The sequence below is a fragment of the Vicugna pacos genome, chromosome 21 (assembly GCF_048564905.1).
Source record: "Vicugna pacos chromosome 21, VicPac4, whole genome shotgun sequence".
Classification (NCBI taxonomy): Eukaryota; Metazoa; Chordata; class Mammalia; order Artiodactyla; family Camelidae; genus Vicugna; species Vicugna pacos.
The window spans coordinates 7352623-7371623 of record NC_133007.1 but is presented as its reverse complement, the minus strand read 5'-3'; the positions used below and the strand labels follow the sequence as shown (position 1 = coordinate 7371623).

The window sequence follows — 19001 nt, the reverse complement described above, 5'->3', positions numbered from 1 at the left end:
TGGATGGGGTCGGGGGTGGGCTCCAGGGACAGCTGCTTCATGGGGCTCGCTCTTCTGCCCTCCGAGGGGAGAGCTGGTGAAGTTGAGAGGCCACCCACTACCACCCCAGAAGCTGTTGATATCCATGACACCACCCACTAGGGTACACTCTGGCCCCCACCTCACTGGTGATCCCTGGGCTGGGCTTCATTGGCCTGTGCTGTGCCTTCTGTTTGGAGGTGACTGTTGCCTTGTCATTGGATCCAGAGGTGGGACATGGGTCATCAGGATGGGGATAAAAAGAAGATGCCACGTCCCATTACACGTCTGCTGATGTTCTGCTTTTAATTGGAATAAGGAAACATCATTTTTATATTATGCAATTGTTTTCTGTTGAAACTCTTGGTTTTTAAAATCACTTGTATCTGAATTCTTTGATTTGGGGGTGGGTAATAACATTTACCTTATTAATTTCCACCTTTGTCCTGGGGCCCAAGTTTCCACGTCTTAAAATAAGGAGGGTAGATTAAATGACTTCTAAGATCTCCTGCCCTGAGGACTTTCTGATCCTTTCATTCCTTTTTTATGCCTGCTCCAGGAGAGGAAACAGCAGACCTCCCAGCTGGTAGTGACTTGGCACAGATCACAGCGTGTGCCTGGCTGGTAGTAAACACCAGTCTCTTAGGGGTCCAATGAAAACTGCCCTCTAAGCCTGGGCCTTACCCAGAGCATAGAGACAGCTTCAGAGCATGCCTTCCCAGGTCCCCTCCCCAGGCCGCCTACACTCCCTGCTGGCTCTGAAACAATCCCCCAAATAGGTGGGTGAAATGAAGAACCAGTGTAGGTAACAGGCAGAGTCTTTTGAGAGTGAAAGTCTGGTTTACTCTGGCCAGAGGCCTGGCATGAAGAGACTTTTGTGAAGCTTTGTGTGCAAACAGAGGCGAAGATGTGTGTGGCGGGTCAGCCACGTCTGCTGTCACCTGCAGGTTTGCTTTATTCCCATGGCTGGGCTGTGGAGAGTGATCACCAGCATCGTCTCTTGCAGGCTGGAGGAGATTACTGGATTCTTTACAAGAAACAGTGAAGAGTACCTGGCCCTGATCTTTGAAAAGGAAGGCTCCTACGTGGGTAGAGAGGTGAGCTGCTCACAGGGTTCCGGCAACTGCAGCTATTGGGAGAGAGCCCAGTGAGTTCAAGAGCGGGGCTGTTCCTGTGCTCCTCTTAGCCCAGCACTGGCCTGACCCCTGCTGGGGGAAATGGGAAGTGCAGGCACTGGACCTTTCTATCTAAAGCCTTTCTGTTTGGATCTTCCTCATTGAAATTGAATATGGTAACAGCTGCTGTTTATTGAGCATTGCACGAGATTACTGGCACATGTAGTTGCTAATTTTACATGTAATGAAGGTAGTCAAATAACAGGTCGAAGATCATGCAGCCAGTGAATTGATAGAGCAGGACTTCAAACCAGGTCTCCCTCCCTCCAAAGCCCATGTTGTTTCCACACTGCCCCAACCCTGCAGAATTGGAGTGAAAAAATTTGGCGGGGAGGGAGCATCAGAGAGCATCCGGTCCCTCATGAGGAAATGGGGTCCCTCACCAGGTGAAGCAGAGAACAAACCAGGCAGGTTGGAATCTCCACTCCGTCACTTAGGAGAAATGTCTGTGATCATGCTGCTTAACGTTTCTGAGCCTCATTTCCCTATGAAATGGTGATTATCACCTTTCTTCAGAGCAATTTTGGAAATGCTAGATGAGGCAGTTTAGGGGAAGAACCTGGCTGAGCAGCTGGCACAGAGTAGGTGCTTTATAAAGATCCATCCTCAGTCTAATGTAGGGAGACTGCCATTCCATCACTGCCTCATGGTACTGGGCTTCTCCCAGATGCAGACAGAGATGGCATGGGCCAGTGCCTGGGAGGCATTCCAAGACAGTGCAAGGAGATAGAGTGGGGATGAAATGAAACGCCGCTATTGGCCATGAATGGTTTTCCTCCTGAAACTCACCAAGCACAGCTGAGCCCTCTGAGCTGTCTCCAGACCTCTCAGCCCCAAGAGGGGAAGCGTGGTGGTGGGAGAGGGTGGGGAGCTTTGCTGAAGGAGTGCCTGACCCTGACCTTCTGGGGTCCCATTCCAGGCCTGGGGTCAAGCCTGTCAACAGAGGTAATTAATAAATGTTCATTAGAATCAACTCTTCCCCCTGCCCTCCCCCAAGTCCCCTGGTAACCAGGGGCAGGGGCCCCGTGTCCAAGCAAATGGGTAATTGGAGAGGCTGGAGGGCCCAGTGGCTAAAAGCCCCGGCTCTGGAGGCAGATGGAACTGGGATTTATAGCCCAGCTCAGGCACTTGATACCTGTGTGACCTAGTCTCACGATTTCACTGCTAAGCCTCAGGTTTTGTGTCTAGTGTACAGTAGGAATTTTATTTTTTTAAACAAATACTTACATATTTACTATTTGCTAGTCATTGTTAGAAGCACTTGGATAAAATTAACCCATTCAATCCTCTTAACAGCCCCCTAGAGATTGGTGTTGTTATTATTACAATTTTTCAAGTAAGGGAATCCAGGCCGGGAGAGGTTTAGTCTGGTGGGGCCAGGATTCACACCCAAGCAGCCATGGTATACACTGCCACCTCGTTTGATCTCCTAGTAACTGTCCCTAGTTCATAGTAAGTGCTATTTTGAAGATTAAACGAGGCAATCTATATACAGAATATAATACATACTCAATAAGTACTAGCTAATATTATATTTCTCCTTCTTAATTCCTCCTAAAAATAAAATCATCATATCTATGTTTTTCTGGTTTGTATTATGGATAGAAAGCCTTACAGATAAAAGAACAAAAATGAAATCACATTTTGTTATGCCTTTTACAAATTGTTTTCATTGGAAATAAAATTATATTAAATCGGGACTGTCCTAGAAGATCCAAGATGTGTGGTCTGCACAGTTTCAAGTAGGCAGTGGGTGCTCTCCTACCATGGGGTAGATGCCGTTGGTGGCAGGAGACATTCATTACAAGAGTCTGTCTACTCTTTGAAAGGTTTAGAGCCTGAATAGAGCACAGCGGCACCCAGGTGCCTGCCTGGGACTCCCTCTGCCCAATGGCTTGTCCCGCTCCAGATGCCCTACTGTCTCTGCAGGTGACTCTGGACCTGTCCCAGCGCCAAGGCATAGCGGTGCGCAGGGTCCTGAACACAGAGCGTGCCGTGGTGAACAAGTTTGGTGTCACCGACTTCCCATCTTGCTACCTGCTGTTTCGGAACGGCTCTTACTCCCGGATCCCCGTGTGAGTGTCTCTCTGCCTCCCTCTCCCCTCTACCTGCTGTTCCTCCTTTCTTCCTACCTGGAGAGGCTGCCAGCCTTTCATACAAGTCACCCGAGGAGTCCATGGGCTGGCAAGGAGCGCCCTCTGCAGGAGAAGCGGATGTCTGCCTGCGGGGGTGGGCAGGGCCTCTGCAGCCGGGAGGCGGGGCCCAGGACGCCGCCCCCCATCCCTACCCGGCTCCTGCACTTCGGGTCCCGGCGCTTCTGCGCCATCCCCACCGCGGCCCTGGCTCTCTTCCCCCATCCTCGTCTCCTCACAGACGGACTCGCTGGCAGGCTGCGGGCCTGGCAAGCACTCAGATATGCCTGACCCTCCCTCCCTTTGGTTTTCTAATTGCAGAAAAGTTCATTAGGAGCCAGACAATAGCCAGTTCCAAAATGCCAAGAGAAAACAATCAGGCCAGCCGCAGCCCCTGTCAGGCTCCCGCTGCTGAATGGCCCGTTAAATGGCACCAGATGGTGCCTCGGTGCCCTCCCCGGGCAGGTGATTGACGTCCGCCGGGCCCTGCGTGCGGGCGGGAGAGACCAAGGCTGGCCCGGGATGTCCGGGAGCCGCCCCGCAGGGCCATTAGCGCCCTCCTGCACCCGGGCCGGGCCGCGCGGCCGCTCGCCCTCGCCGGCCCCCGTCACCCTGCGGCACGGGGCCAGGCCCTGTCTGGGGGAGTCCTGCTGGGGACAGAAGCGAGCTGGCTGCAGGGACAGGGAGGGGAGGCATTGTTTCCTCACTTGGAGTTGGTGGAGGGGAAAATTGATTGTGACGACGCACTTGGGAGCCATCTGCTCATGGATAGACATGGGGCCTGGACGGCGGAGGGGAGAGCAGTGCTTCCCGATGCCAGCTCCCCCAGGTGTCCTGTCGCGCTGCTGGGCTTCACAGCCCGCCCTCCGGTGGCCCTGACCAGGAGGCGGCTCTGGCCCTTGAGGACTCCTCTCTATCAGAACAGAGAACAAAATCAAAAGGATTATAACGAATTTGAGGATTTTAGTGGCTTTGGGGTGTTGTCATTGCTATCTGTTTTTTAAACTTGCGTATCAACCTTCCTTGACTGTCCTGGGGAGTGATGTCACCTATGGTACCTTGGAGCAAGCTTGCGAGCTTCTTGGAGGCGCCCTGCCACTTTGCACCTCTGGTCTCCAGGAAGGGTCGCTACACCCATCATCCAGTCCTCGGGCAGAAGTCCCATTGTCCCCAGAGGGCCCACCTGTTCCTGAAGGTGCCCTGTCCCACTGCCTCTCCGGGGCAGGCTGAGGAATTCACGGGCCCAGCCTCTTTCCCAGGAGGGATTTTGACTTCAGTCTGTCATCAGGGAGGCTTCCCACAGCATGAGCAGTGAACAGAAGGATTAACATGAGGCAGGGGTGCCCCGATTTTGACCTCACCCAGCATAGGACCGAACCAAGTTCAAATAAACATTTTCATCAGATGAGCCACCTGCTTTCTCTCATGACGTGAGTTAGCTCTGAGGTTTTGTTTCTCCATGCTCACTGCCGCTCCTCCACTGTTCCCTTCCCTGACAGACTTGTGGAATCCAGGCCCTTCTACACCGCTTACCTGCAGAGGTTGTCCAGGGGCACCCGGGAGGCTGTGCGAACCACGACTGCACCAACCACCACTAGTACGGTAGCTCCCACCGTGTGGAAAGTTGCAGATCGGTAAGGCGGCACCTGGTCCTCCTCCTCCCTTACCCTCCCCAGCCCCTTCTCTGATCACAGACCTCCCCTTCCTCACACACTCCGTTCCTTGTCATGAGTTGGCACATGCCACCCTGAGCCCAGACGCTTGAGTGCTGGTCTTGGACTTTAGGGGCCCCCGGCTGCCAGCCACACACAGGAGAGTCTTAGATACAGTGGGAGCAGCAGTGTCCACTGGCAGTGTCCCCAATGTCTGCCGACTGTACCCTTCATGATGGAATGAATACTTTCTGATGCCCACATTCCTTAAGCTTAATTCTATTCAAAAGCAAGTAGAATCAGCTTGGAAGGATAATCTGCAGCCTCCAAACAACTTCCCAACCAAGCACGTATTTCTTCAAATACTTTTGAAGAGCTGCAATGTGCTGGACACTGTGAATATCAGTTGTGCAGGGCAGATGCAGGGCCTTCACAGCATCGCTTTTCGGAAGACACCTGATCTCACTTGAATGCCTCTGGTGTCGGGGAGTTCACTATACTCCTTGAGGTAGCCCATGTCTTCCTGCACAGTTGTAAACACAAGGATGCCAGGTGGACATGGCTGACAAGGAAGCTCAGAGCTGAGTCCAGAAGGTGGCCCCATCAGGGGGCTGCACAAGAGGATTGGGGGCTGGGCCATCTGGTTTCGGGAAGGATTTTGCATCCTGGCATGAGGGACTCTAAGAGTGGAAAGTGCTAATGAGGTTTTTTAGTAAATCAGGTAAGAAGGAAAGAGAAGCCAAGAGGTGGGAATGGTCATTATGATTATTCAGGTCATTCAAATTGCTACGCTAGCTGACACTTCTAGCCTTAAATGCCAGGCTCTGCTGGGTACTTTGTCCAATTTCTCCTTTACTCAGAGGGCTGCTCTTGAGGTAGAACACAGGAACGGAGAGGTAAACTGAGGCCCAAGGACACAAAAGTGGAGCGGAGAGAGGGGACTTTGGCAGCGAGTGAAGGCAGGTGGCCACAGTGCTCACTGCCTAGCTGCTTGTTGGCTCCCTGCCACCTCAGGAGGCAGGTGGGGCAGGAGTGAGTGGTTCATTTTTCAGGGGAGGCACTGAGGCTGGAGGGGTGGATTGAATTGGCTGAGCTCCCAGAGCAAGCCCACTGTAGAACAAGGTGAGAACGCACACCAGGTGTCAGGAGGCAGGAGTAGAGGAGCAGCCATTCCCATCGGGGCCCCGAGCCCAGATCCCTCAAGCATGATGGGCACGGGGTGGAGCAGCGAGCTTGGAGCCTGCAACCCTTCCATCAGGGCTGGGATCAGCCCCCAAATAAATAGGGACCGTGCTCTGCTCACCCCCTGCACCCTGTGCCCATCCTTGGTGGGCAGCCAAATCCTTGGCCTTTCCAAGAGGCCCAGCTTCTCCAGAACCGTGTTGTGTGGGTGCCCCTGTTAGTCTACTTGTCTGTCCCTAGGGGTCTTTGTTCAGAACAGAGAATGAAGCTGAACCTTCCACTAGTGGCCTGATTAAAACAGCTTTAGTGAGTGATGGGAGGGGCTGACCTGTGGAGGGGGAACTTCACTCTGTACCAGGAGCTGCTGAGAGTTTCGCATTTGTGCTTTCATTTAATTCTCTCAGCAGCCTACCTGTGAGCAATTTATTATCCCCATCTTATAGATGAGGAATTCAGGCTCAGAGAAGTTAAATAATTCACCCGAGGTCACACAGCTAGCTACCGTCCGAGTCAAGTGCTAACTTACAGGACTCTGTGACCATCAGTAGTGCCTCCTCTTCTCTCCTTCGGCCCTGAGTGCACCTTCCCAGCCCTTGCCCTGTGGTTAATACCCTTTTCTCTCTCTGGCTCCCTCTGGGTCCTCAGCTCTAAGATCTACATGGCTGACCTGGAATCTGCCCTGCACTACATCCTCCGGGTAGAAGTGGGCAAGTTCTCCATCCTGGAGGGGCAACGCCTGGTGGCCCTGAAAAAGTTCATGGCAGTGCTGGCACAGGTGAGCAGGGCCCTGGCCTCCTTTGTCCGGCAGCTCCACCCAGGGTCAGTGCACATCCCTGCAAGCAGGCGCCTGGAGGATTCAGCCCAACTCTTCCGTCAGGGGCTGGTGGTCTGGCTGGACGTCTGGACCCGTAGCTGTACCAGTCCACCACGGGCTGCTACCCTGCAGCCTCAGCCACACCCAACCCCAGCCCTGCACCTCCAGGGACAACCCCCCTCCCCCCACCCCACCCTGTGCAGGACGGTGGGTGGGACACAGGGCCAGGTATTCCCTGTCTGGGGATGTTCCCAGCCAATTCAGTGCCTGTGGCTCTGCCTGCCTGAGTCCCTACCTCAGGCTGAGTCTGGAGAGTGGTCTCTCACTCCCTGCTGTGGTCCTTGGGAAAGCAGGACCCATGGACCTCACAGTGAAGGAAAGAAGGCTTTTCTGAGTCTCCTCTTTTCCATCCCAAACACTGGCTGGAGTCTGACCTGGCTCCCTGGCCTTAGCCATGCCTTCCTTATTCCTGTGCAGTTTCCTGCCAGCATGGCTACTCCAGGAAGTGTAGCTCCTGCTTACTGAGGACCTGATATGTGTCAGGCATTTAACCCTCTTAATCTCAATGCAGGGTGGCAAGTGTTAACCCCAGTTAAGAGGCACAGGTTGCTCAAATGGTCTGCCCTAGGCCTCTGGTTAGGAGGTGTTGTGCCCAGATTTGACCTGAGGTCCCAGGTTTAGAGCCTGTGCCCTTTCTCTGCCTCGCTCTTTCCTCGTGTCTGAAGGTGAGATGCGGACTGCCTCTTCCCTCTGCACCTGCTTCCGCCACCTCCCACCCTCTGGCTCCGGGTCCACTGCCAGCGCTGCCCTACTTAAAGCCCAAGCTTTGGCTTCCCAGGACTGCTGAGTCAGATGCGGGCTCTGGTCCCTTTCGGAGGCTGAGTGCTGACTCAGCCACCCTTGGCCCTGGGTGCCAGGTCTGAGCTCCTCCTTCTCAGTGCAGGTCTGTGGGCAGCTGGGGCTACCTCTGGGGGTGACCTATGGCCTTCCCTTGCCAGCCCCCTGCCCCTGGCGCCCTTGGCTTAGTCACACGCACGTGTGGTTACACTGAGGCCCCGGCCCGTGGAGTGCAGTGGAGTCTGAGGCAGTCAGACGTCCCTCCCACGCAGACTGGGCCCTGCTCTTCAGCCCAGCCTGATATTAGAGCCTTTCCTCAGAGTCCCTGAGAGCTGCTTGGTCCCCAGGTCGCTGGGGCCTGGGGTGGCCAGCCCAGAGAATCAGAGGGGGAAAGGCCTCCAGCAGTCCTGTGTGTTGTCCTGCCTGCCACATGAGGGGCCCCCGAGTGCTGAGAGGGGCCCACAGCCCCCAGTCCAGTCCATGCTGAAGGACTCTCCCCAGGGGAGCTGTTTCTTGCCTGCTGTTTGCATCTCACAGCTGGACTCAAAGCTGGTTTTGGTCTGGCCCCCAGTGAGGCCGTTGCAGCCAGTGTGAGGGGAGAGAATGAGGCTCAGGAAATGTCTGAGTGGGACAGAGGCCTAAGTGGCACCCTCTCCGTGGTCCTGCTGAGCTGCCCACGGGAGTTGGGGGTGAAGCCGTGCTCCCCGCCAGAAGCCCAAGAGGACCGGGCTGGCCTCGGGGCAGAGGCGTACACCACGTAGGAGCAGAGGCCCGGGGCGCGGGCTGGGGGGGCTCTATTTGAGCTGCGCAGCACAGCCCGGAGACTGCGAGGACTCCGGCCTCCCCTGGCTTGGGTAGCTTCTTGCTGAGTAGTAACGATAGTAGCAGCTAGCATTTCTTGAGCTCTCACAGGGTGTCAGACTCTGCAAGGTGCTCCTTTGTGTTTTAGCTTATCTGTATTTCTCAGAGCAAACTCCAGGGGGTGGAAACTAGCGTTACCCTGTCACAGAGAGGGGAAATGGAGGCCCAGAGGGGTAAAGCACCTTGTCCAAGGTCCTCCAGCCAGTGAGCGGCTGAGCTGTGTTGTGCACCCATGTGTCATCTAACCCATGCCCTTACCCACGACGTGCGTGGGGCACAGAAACCCTGGAGGGTAACAGAGCTCACTCTGCCCACTCAGCCTTGGGGAACTGTCAGCTGTGGCACTGCCCTGCGGCCGAGCCGGGGTGTCCCTGCTCCCTCACCGAAGCAGCTGGCACGACTGGCCACTGGGTGGCGTGCGGTCACCAGGGTTTCCCTGTTCTGGGTAGAAGGTGACTCCCCATAGTCCAGAGCCCCTTAATTCATCCTTCCTTCTGACACCGTGGCCTTGAAGGGTGTCATCTTTCCAAGTCAGGACAGTGGGTGAAGGTCAGTGAGAAACGCTGACTTGAAGCTGTAAATCTGGGTTGAGAGCCCCGAGGCCCGTGTAAATGACCGAGAGGGAGCACATCAAAGCGCAGGGCTCCTTCCGGCCACTTCTCCTGCTTGGGGACAGCCTGGAGGTTTGATAAGAGTACGCCATGGCTTTCTCAGAGGACTGGGTCCCCTGGCAGGTTTTTCTGTCTAGTGATCATTCCTGTCTCCAGCACCCTTCTTCTCGAAAATGTTTTTCTTTGCTCTTTTCCCTCCGAGTGTCTACTTGTTGTCCTCCTGACCTGCCTCTTGGTGGTTTATCAGACCTGCTCTGCTAGGTGTCCCTCTCTCTCTCTCCCCCACCCCCCCACCCCGGGTGTGTTTGTGCCTGCCCACACGTGTGCACACGCACCCGTCCTCCTCCCTGGAGTCCTTGTGGTTTTAAAGCGCTGATACTAATCAGATTTGGGTTGACTTATTGTCAGAGTAGCTTTTCATGCTCCTCAGAGACTGTTGGGAGTTCCCATCAAGATCTGGATCTCGGCTGTAAGCCCCTGGGCTCCCTTGTCCCCACTGGCAGCCCATGGAATGCAAATGAAAGCCCATTTGCCCACCTAGCCCAGCCGGCCAGTTAGCCAGTGAGTCGGCCGCTCTAGCAGATCACCTGAGCAGAGGACCGTGTGCTCAGCCTTCCTCCCAGTGGGCATGTGGTCAGGGGTCAGCCCAGGAGCCTGCAGCCTGGAGAGGGCCACTGAGAGCCTCTGCCACCCCTCCCCCACGCCTTCCGGGGTGCCCCAGAGTAAAGGTAGGGAGGAGCCCGCGTTTGAGTCTTAGGCAGAATGTTTTCCTAGTAGTTTTGGAACATCCCCAAAAGACGGGTCCAGCCCAGTTCAGCCTGGCCCCCTGCCCTCCCCGGGACTGTGGGACTCCACCGGGATGGCTTCTCACCCTGCAGCCTGCCTGTTCCCCCTGCAGTACTACCCTGGCCAGCCCTTAGTCCAGAACTTCCTGCACTCCGTGAATGACTGGCTCAGGAAACAGCAGAGAAGGAAAATCCCCTACGGTTTCTTTAAAACTGCCCTGGACAACAGGAAGGAGGTGAGTCTGGGGTAGGGTGGGGGTGAAGGAAGATCTCCATCTCTGGGAGTGGAAGGGGTTAACCCTGTCACCTCTCTCCTCCGTCACCAGCCTGCATTCAGGAAGGAGTCAGTGATCTTGGTTGGGTCCTTCGGTTAGTAATTAGTAACCTGCTCCTTACTGAGCTCTCTCCGCATACCTCACGCAATCCTCACCAAGCTGGGGGAAGGCAGACATAGCCCCCTTAAGCAGATGATGACACTGAGGTCCAGCAACTTGTCTAAGATCGTGCAGCCCGTAAGTGGTTGCACTGAGGTTTAGAACCAATTGTGAGACCATGGGTGTGAGAGAGATTTTAACTACAGCTCTCTGCTGCCTCCAGGCCCATCCTGCTCATCCGCTCTGGTTCTCTCCAGGGGCAGCTCTCTGGGCTCCTGCTCACACAGCTGTTGACACAGGTGGGCCGTGTCAGCCAGCAGAGGCACAAAACCTTGCAGACGTTTGCAATGTCAAAGCTTGAAGGGACCTCGGAGATCAACCCCTTCTATAGATGGGAAAGTTGAGGCTGGAATAAGGACATGGCTTGACCTCTATCTTGGGTTTTCAGATCTGCTACTCCTTTGACAGACGCAGCCAGTGAAAGGGAAATGCCACTTTCAAAGTGATAGACTGAGAGAGGGACCATTTGTCTTCAGACTGTGTGCTGACCTCTGAGTCTCCTGCAAGCCACTCTCCCCACCCCCCATGCCAGCTCCTGTTTCTTCTCTATATATGCACTCACACTCAGATGTGTCCCTTAGGGCACTGTGATTGCCAAGAAGGTGAACTGGGTCGGCTGCCAGGGGAGCGAGCCGCATTTCCGGGGCTTTCCCTGCTCCCTGTGGCTCCTCTTCCACTTCCTGACTGTGCAGGCAGCTCGGCAGCATGTCGACCCCTCACAAGAGACAGGTGAGTCTGGGCCTGTGCGCCCCGTGCCTCAGCCCGCCCCGCCCTGCCCTGCCCTCCCCGGCTCCCTGCTGCAGGCCCGGACTTAGGGCAGTCTGTGTTTGCAGCTGTCCACACACAACCAGCGTGGAACCAGAGTGGGGCAGGCCTGGAGTAGCCACCAAACTCGGGGGTGTGTAGCTTCTCCCTGGATTTCTCATAGCTGCAAGCTTGCTTTATTTTTAGTCTTCACGAAAAGTTTGTGGTTCTATTTTTTTATACTCCCATAAAAGAATTTGGTCTCTTTCACAATTTACGTGGCTGATACCATGGACTCTGAACAATTTTACTGTATTTCCCACTGAAAAAATCATTTTCTATGGGAAGCACTCTGCCCTCTTTGCCCTATTTTGTCCCCAAACCACACAGCTGCTCTCCACGACCCACACTGTCTCACAGCCACACGTAACAGCCGAACGGGTGGACGTCCAATTCAGTCCACGTTCACTGGGGGACCAGGCCCTGGCTCAGCCTGGAGGATACAGAGGTGGACAGGAGATGTCCCTGCTCCCAGTGGACTGTGAGACCGGTGGGCCAAGGGCTGCCCTGCAGGGCCCAGGGCCAAGGGGGAGAGGAGGGTGTTCCACGCTGTCTGGAGGGGCAAGAGGATGTAAGTAAAAGTCAGCGGATGGACAGGGTCCCCAACAGAGGGGACAGCCTGTGCAGAGGCAGGGGGGATTAGAGGAGCTGCTGGGCACATGGACAGCCATCAGTCTGTCAGCCAGTATTTATGAAGTGTCTCCGAGAACCAAGCCTGCTCTGGGGGTGGGGTACGGCGATGCATGCAGCCAGAAGTCCCTGCCTCAAGGGGACAGTATTCCAGTGGCAGGAGGCAGACAGTAAACACACAGATAGATCATTTCAGGTGTGATGATAAATCTGTGAAGAAGACAGAGCCAAGTGGTGCGGGAGAGGGGCTGGGGAGGGGCTGCTGTGTTTAGACAGGCTGGCTGGCTGGGGAAGGCTTCTCTGGGGCTGTGCCCCTGCACTGAGACCCGACTGGTGAGAGGGGGGCAGCAGTGGGACATCCAGGCCGCGAGCCTTCCTGGCTGTCTGAGTCCACTCAGGCCGCATAGCAGAGCGCTGTACAACAGAAATGCATTTGCTCGGTTTTGGAGGCTGGAAGTCCATGACGAAAGTGTTGGCAGAGTCGGTTCTGCTGAGGCCTCTCCTTGGTTTTATAGATGGCCATCTTCACCCTGCATCTTCACGTGGTCCTCACTGTGTGTGTGCCTGTCTGGGTCCAAATTTCCTCTTCTTACGAGGACACCAGTCACATCAGATCAGGATACACCCCGATGACCTCATTCTCACCGAGTCACCTCTTTAAAGACCCTCTGTCTGAATACAGTCACATTCTGAAGTACTGGGGTTAGGACTTCAGCCTGAGAATTTCAGAGGATGCTGTGCAGCCCGAAACACAGATCAGGGACTAGCAAGTGCAGGGCACGTGTCTGGCGTGTTTGCAGCACCCATAGGAGGCCGGCGTGGCAGGGCCTGGGAGTCGGGGAGGCAGAAGGGTTGGGCACATGGAGGTCCTGGTGAAGGAGGGAGCTGGATTTCAGTTTCTGCGTTATGAGAATCTCCTGGAGACCTCAAGCAGGGGAGTGATACAGACGATCAATGCTTTAGAGATGATTACTGGGTGGAGGGTGGGCCACAGGGCGCATGATGGCGGCAGGACAGCCAATTGGGAAGTTGTGGAACTGGCCCAGGAGACGAGTGGTGGTGGCTGGGACTAGAGCGGTAGGTGTGCACGTGAAATATTTGGGGGGTATTTTAAAGGTAGAGCTGATAGGACTCAGTGATGAAGAAAATGCAAGATCAGAGACTTTGGTTGGACCATGGACTTGTTGGGCCTGAACGTCGGGTGGATGCTGGTCCTACGAGCCGAGAAATGAGAAGGTTCAGGGGTGGGGGGGAGTAGATGGGGAGGGCGCGTTTAATGGTCTCTGCCTGTGGGCATCTGCACGGAGATGGAGACAGCTGAGTCTGGAGCTCTGGGGAGAGGTCCAGGGTAGCGATACAAATCCCGTGGCCTCGGACTGGCTGAGCCCATTAGTGGGTGGGCAGAAAAGAATGCTGAGGCCTGGCTCTGGGGCATTCAGCACCCAGACCTCTGCTAGGGGAGCCGGGGCCAGCAAAGGCGACGAAGAAGGAGCAGCCACTGCGGTTTGAAGAGGGCTCCCCAGATAGAGAGTTCCAAGAGGGAGAGCACTGTGCCTGGGAGGGGGTGCCGGGTGAGGACCTCCCTGGCCAGAGCTGTTCTGGTGGATGAGAGGAGAGAAAGGCCTGGGTGGATTGGGCTGAAGAGTGAAGAGCAGGGGAGAAATCGAGGATAATGGGGGAGCGATTTGGGCGTCACTGGGACCAGAGAAGGGGTTTCTCTATTGTAGTGGTTTTTACCTGTTGGTATACGTTCTTCCATGCAAGGGAGAAGTTGATGATGTCATAACAAAAAGAAATATTTACAGGAGTAAAATCTTGGAGGAGGTGAGAGGGGGTGAGGTCCAGAGCGTGAGGGCAGGTGGGAGGTGAGTCTGTAAGCTGCAGGGCAGGCGGTGGGGTGGTGGCAGAGGTAGATGCAGGAGCCGAGGGGGACGCTGAGGTGAAAATTGAGGCGTGGATTGGTGTGGGCCCTGAAGTTGCCTGACGGTGCGGGGAATGGGGGTAGGCAGGACAGAGAGCAGGGTGCTGGAGTCCTAGTGGATGGAGGGGTGAGACTAGGAGATGGGCTTTTAAGGAGTTTTGCAGCAGGAAGGAGAGAGAGTTTGGAAGCAGCCAACAGCAGGGAGGGAGGGTACTCCCGCCACCTCCAGCCCTGAGCTATTTGAAGTGTGGAAGACAAAGGGGTTTAGGAGGGGTGGGTTGGGGGAACAGCGGTGTCTTCAGGGAGGAGGAGCCAGGTGTCAGAGCAAGAAGGTGGCGGGGTATTCAGAGCCTGTGCTGATGCCAGTCCAGAGGGCCCAGTGGGAGGGAATGGGGGGCCAAGCGGAGATGGAGACAAATTACGGGGTGCGCAGAGCCAGATCAGGAGGGACTCTGGTTGTAGTGCCCTGGGGAGGAGGCATGATGGGGAGCAAGTTGAAACAGGAAGCCTAAAGCAGGAGGGGCAGAGTAGAGGCCCAGGGTTTGGGTGGTGGGCACTCTGGCTCTGCCTTCTTCTCCAGCCGCATCTCAAAGAGCCTGAGCATCACTATGATGGGTTTGGACTTTATCCTAAGTGTCAGTAAGTGATGCAGGCCTGGATAAGTGCCAGAAAATAGAGGCTGAGGTTTAAGAGTTTGGGAGGAGATGGGATCAACTCAAAGCGACCCCTGGGAGGTGAAGTAGGCACAGAGACCCTGGGCCCCTCATAGCTGGGGTATGTGTTCCCTGAGCAGGGGTGATCACGGTGGGCCTGTGGCGGGGGCAGCGTTGGGGCCGGCAGCGGCAAGCAGCCTGTGACTGGCGCGTCCTCTCCCCTGCAGCCAAGGCCCAGGAGGTGCTGCAGGCCATCCGGGGCTACGTCCGCTTCTTCTTCGGCTGCCGGGACTGCGCGCGCCACTTCGAGCAGATGGCCTCTGCCTCCATGCACCTGGTGGCCAGTCCCAACAGCGCCGCCCTCTGGTTCTGGTCTAGCCACAACAAGGTCAATGCCCGCCTCGCAGGTAGGGAAGGGCCACCTCCAAGGCTGGGGTCACCTGCAGGGGGTGGATGAGGTGGGGGAACTTTGGAGTCTTGGACCAGAGGCAGGAGATGGGAACTTCGTTGCCCACAGGTAACACCCCGTGTTTCACGGTGCTCCTCCGGCCCGGAGCCCTTTCGCACGCTCGGCCAGCCCTGCTGATGCATGTCAGTATCATTAGACCCATCTTCTAGATGAGGAAACAGAGCTTTGACACCCCGAGATTCTGGTCTTAAACCGCCAACGCCATTGTTCACTCTCTCCCCCTCACCAGGGCCCCTCCCGCTGGCCTGTTGGGGCCCCTTCCTACCTCCCCTGCTGAGCTTTCTGGCCATTGGTCCCTTACTCAAACCAATAGAGAGGAGAAAACTGGGCCTTTCCACCCCCTGGGAGGGGTCTACTGATAAAATGTGCTTGAAAAGAAAAACCAGGTCCTTCCTAGAGATACCAGCGGGGAGCCTTATCTTCTGAGTTGCCCTCATTTACAGTGCTCTCTGTTCCCCGTGCACAGGAGTCTGATGGGTCCGACAGGGAAAGGCATTAAACTGGGGTTGGGGACGGGGGTGGCCAGAAGCTAGTGGGTGGGGAGGGAGCCATCTGCGGGTGGGAGCCTGGGCTTGTCTGTGGGGAGAGAGGAAGTGGGCTTGGCTGCCACGGACCCCCCAGGGGTGGGACGTGGGGATGAGGCCGGGGGCGGGGGTTGAAGGAGCAGCGGAGCAGGTGGCTGTGCAGGGGCTGCACTTGGTCTTCATCTCCTGGGGCCTCCTGGTGGACTTTGAAAAGAAGACACGTGCCTGTGTCTCCCCCCTCCCCTTCTCCCCCTGCCCCACCCCTGCCACCAAATGCTCCGTTTGACCCTCCAGCCCCATGACCTCAGCAGGCAGGCTCCCAGCTTCCCTCAGAGCCCAGCTGCTGCCGCCTGTGCTACTTGCCGAGGGGCCGGGAAGGAAGGCGGTACGCTGCTCTCTCTACAGGGCTCCTTTCAGATCAGCTAGTAACAATGAGCAGGTGCAAGTGGAGCGCTCACACCGCAGGGCCCGGTCAGCACCGCTTCCCGCCAGATCCTCAGAATCTGCTCGTTGCTCCCTCCCCAAAATAACCATTCTGTTTTTCACGTCACTTGCTACTGCTGCTTCATTCTGGCCAGCACCTTTCCCCCCCACTATTAAAGCCCCTAGGAGAGGGGCCTCCTCCAAGAGACGTGGGCTGACTGGCATTCCCCAGGTGGCGCTGCGCCAGGGGCCCGTGGCAGGCCCTCTGGGACGCAGCCTGAGCTTCTGCCCACAGTACCGGCCCTGCTTGGGGTTCCAAAAGCCTGGTGGGCAGGGCAACTTCCTGACTGAGTGCTCCTCCCCCACCCCCCCCACCCCCGTCCAGGCCCCAGGCCTCCCCACACCCCCACACCCCACCCCCTGGGGCCCACCTGAGGCGGAGATTCCACTAACTCTTCCCTACCCCAGAGGGCTGCGGGGGGAGAGGGGGGTAAAGGAGAATGCCTCATAACTACCTTGTGCCTTGAACTCTTGTTCTAAAAACATCTTCCCTTTAATTACAAAATGAATGTATCTCCACTGTACAAGACTTGGGAAATTTCAGAAAACACACAAAAAGATAAATACTAGGAGACCAACCAAAGACTGGGAGACAGGTCATCTGAGTCTCCCTGCCCTCTCCCACATCTGGTCCCAGGGTACAGGCCAGCAGCGAGGTCGGCAAAGGGAGACTGTGGGTTAACACGGGGAAGGGACTGGAAGGGAAACTGCGGTGGTCCTGGGGCGGGGAGGGGCGGGAAGGAGTCCTTCTTGCCCGCCCAGCAAGGCCCTATTATTGGGCTCCACTGTGGGCCAGGCCCTGTGCTAGGTTTTTCATCTGCCCTCTCGTGCCCCATTTTTGCAGATGGGGAAACTGCCGTTCTAAACGGAAGAATGAGGTCTGCGTTGTCGGGTGGCCAGTGCGTCACAGCCAGCCTGTGTGTGCTTCCTCCCCAGGTGCCCCCAGCGAGGACCCCCAGTTCCCCAAGGTGCAGTGGCCACCCCGCGAGCTCTGTTCCGCCTGCCACAACGAACTCCGGGGTGCGCCCGTGTGGGACCTGGGCAACACCCTCACCTTCCTCAAGACCCACTTCTCCCCGAGCAACATCGTCCTGGGCCTTCCTTCAGCTGGGCTGAGCCCCCGGAGGGGTGCACAGAGGATGGGAGTCCCCCCAAAGCAGGTGGAGCTGGAGCTGGCGATTGGCAATTTTACTCTGGGCCCTGAGAAGGCTGAGGCCACGGTGGACCCAGGGACAAAGCTCCCTGGAGCCACTGTCTCAGATGTTCCAGCAGAGGGACTTGGGGCAAGTCACCCCCAGGGGGTGCACCCTGGTCTTGGCACAGCCACAGCTGAGCCAGACTGGGGACCTCCTGAGCACATAGCAGAGCTTCAGCAGCCAAAAGAGCAGGAACGCTTGACCAGGCAAGACACAGGAGCCGTGTTGCTGGCTGAGTTCCTGGCCGAGAAGAACCTCCCCAGAGGCCCTGCAGAGCTGAGGCGAGTGGGCCGCAGCTCCAAGCAGCTGGCCAGCATCCCTGAGGGGGAGCCCGAGGCGGGGGCCAGGCAGGGCCAGTGGCTGCAGGTGTTGGAAGGGAACATCTCCCACCTGGACATCAGCCTCTGTGTGGGGCTCTACTCCCTGTCCTTCATGGGCCTGCTGGCCGTATACACCTACTTCCGGGCCAGGATGAGGACCCTGAAGGGCCATGCCAGCCACCTCACAGCCTGAACTGTCCAACTTGGGAGGGGGCAGGAGAGGGAGCTGCCATCCAGGGACTCTTCCCGCCCCCTACCCTCTTCCCCTCCTCCCTTGCTCCTTGTCCAAGGAAATCCAGGAAAACCAGTTGCTCTAGTGAACCTCCTGGCACATTCTGGAACGGGGTGTTCCATAGACACAAAGACATGCACAGGACCCAGGGTCATCTGCTAGCACAGGGGGAGGGCAGCCTTGGGCAGTGGGGTTGGGCGGCTCCATCCTTGGCCTCTCAGCACCAAATTCCTCTTTTTCAGCTTATTTGAAGTCCTGCCTCATTCTCGCTGAAGCTTCAATGTCTCCCGCTTGGTGTTGGCCCTAAACTGGGGCAAGTGAGGCCACAGTTTCCAAAGTTTCCCATCTCCCGAGGAGGGGCCCTGGGGCTGGGGGACCTGGAGTGGAACTCCTCCCCGCATCCCAGGACTCCGTCCATCCTGCTCCCTTCTGGATATGAAGAACTTTTTGCACCAGAGAAGGAAGGACTGCCTCTGGCCTCTGTGCTTGCCTGTCCTGCAGCCCCTCAGACCCCCTGGGCGGGGTTTGGCTTTAGGGTGGGGTATGGAAGCTTCTAGAAGTCATGCTGGTCTCCCAGGTGAGGTCTGTGGTAGGAGACCCTCTGGCTGGCTCCTTCTCAAACCTCTGCTGCAGGATGGGCACAGGCTGGAGCTGGTGTGGTGGTGGCACTGGGCGCAGGGAGTGGCTGGCTCGGCGGGCCCTGACCAGCAGGTGGTGTGTGGTCTAGGGAGGGCTGGTGGGGCCTCTAGTGCCTTAGCTGTGAGAGGTCCAGTGAAGCGTTTGCTTTGAATGTGCTTTGGCTTCTCCCTATTGGTCTCCACCCTTCTCAGAGCTGGGTCTTTTGGCCTTTGATTTTAGTCTCCAAAATAGATGCTCACCTTTGAACGTGGAGGGAGCTGGAATGACGGGAGTGTTCCCCTTGTGGGCCCACCTGCCATCGTGTAGAGGTTAAAAGCTTCAGAGAGGAGGAGGACAGCGCTGTACACATGCTGATTCCCACGCTACCCCACTGTTAGGGAGGCTGTGGAATAAATTATTTTCGTTAAGGCAAGCACCGGTGTGTTCTTTAACTTGCTACTTGGAGACATAGTGTCCAGGTCTGGATAGAATTCGCAAAACCCAGCCTCACCTGGGATCCAGCCAGCTCACTTAACTCCTGGCCTACGGGGGACAAGGTGCCCTTGTCCCAGCCCCTCTCTCCTGGATGGGCGCCCCCCTCCACTGCCCACAGAGCTCTCCGTGCCTCTAGCCCCACAATCCCGCCTCCT

At 56.5% G+C, this 19001-nt stretch overlaps 1 protein-coding gene across 2 annotated transcripts in view; it reads left to right on the top strand.

The window, feature by feature from the left end:
• Nucleotides 1–18784, top strand: part of QSOX1 (quiescin sulfhydryl oxidase 1) — a 38525-nt gene extending 19741 nt beyond the window's left edge. The window contains exons 5-13 of one of the 2 annotated variants that reach the window (XM_072946010.1): nt 1025–1115; nt 3123–3268; nt 4825–4959; nt 6805–6934; nt 10181–10303; nt 11083–11230; nt 14737–14916; nt 16922–17145; nt 17976–18784. In XM_072946010.1, the coding sequence (XP_072802111.1) occupies nt 1025–1115; nt 3123–3268; nt 4825–4959; nt 6805–6934; nt 10181–10303; nt 11083–11230; nt 14737–14916; nt 16922–17145; nt 17976–17984 (1186 nt within the window). In that variant the 3' untranslated portion in view covers nt 17985–18784. Of the gene's footprint in view, nt 1–1024; nt 1116–3122; nt 3269–4824; nt 4960–6804; nt 6935–10180; nt 10304–11082; nt 11231–14736; nt 14917–16921 lie in introns of both variants that reach the window. The other variant, XM_015245659.2, reaches the window with a different exon arrangement.
• The last annotated feature ends 217 nt before the right edge of the window (nt 18785–19001 follow it).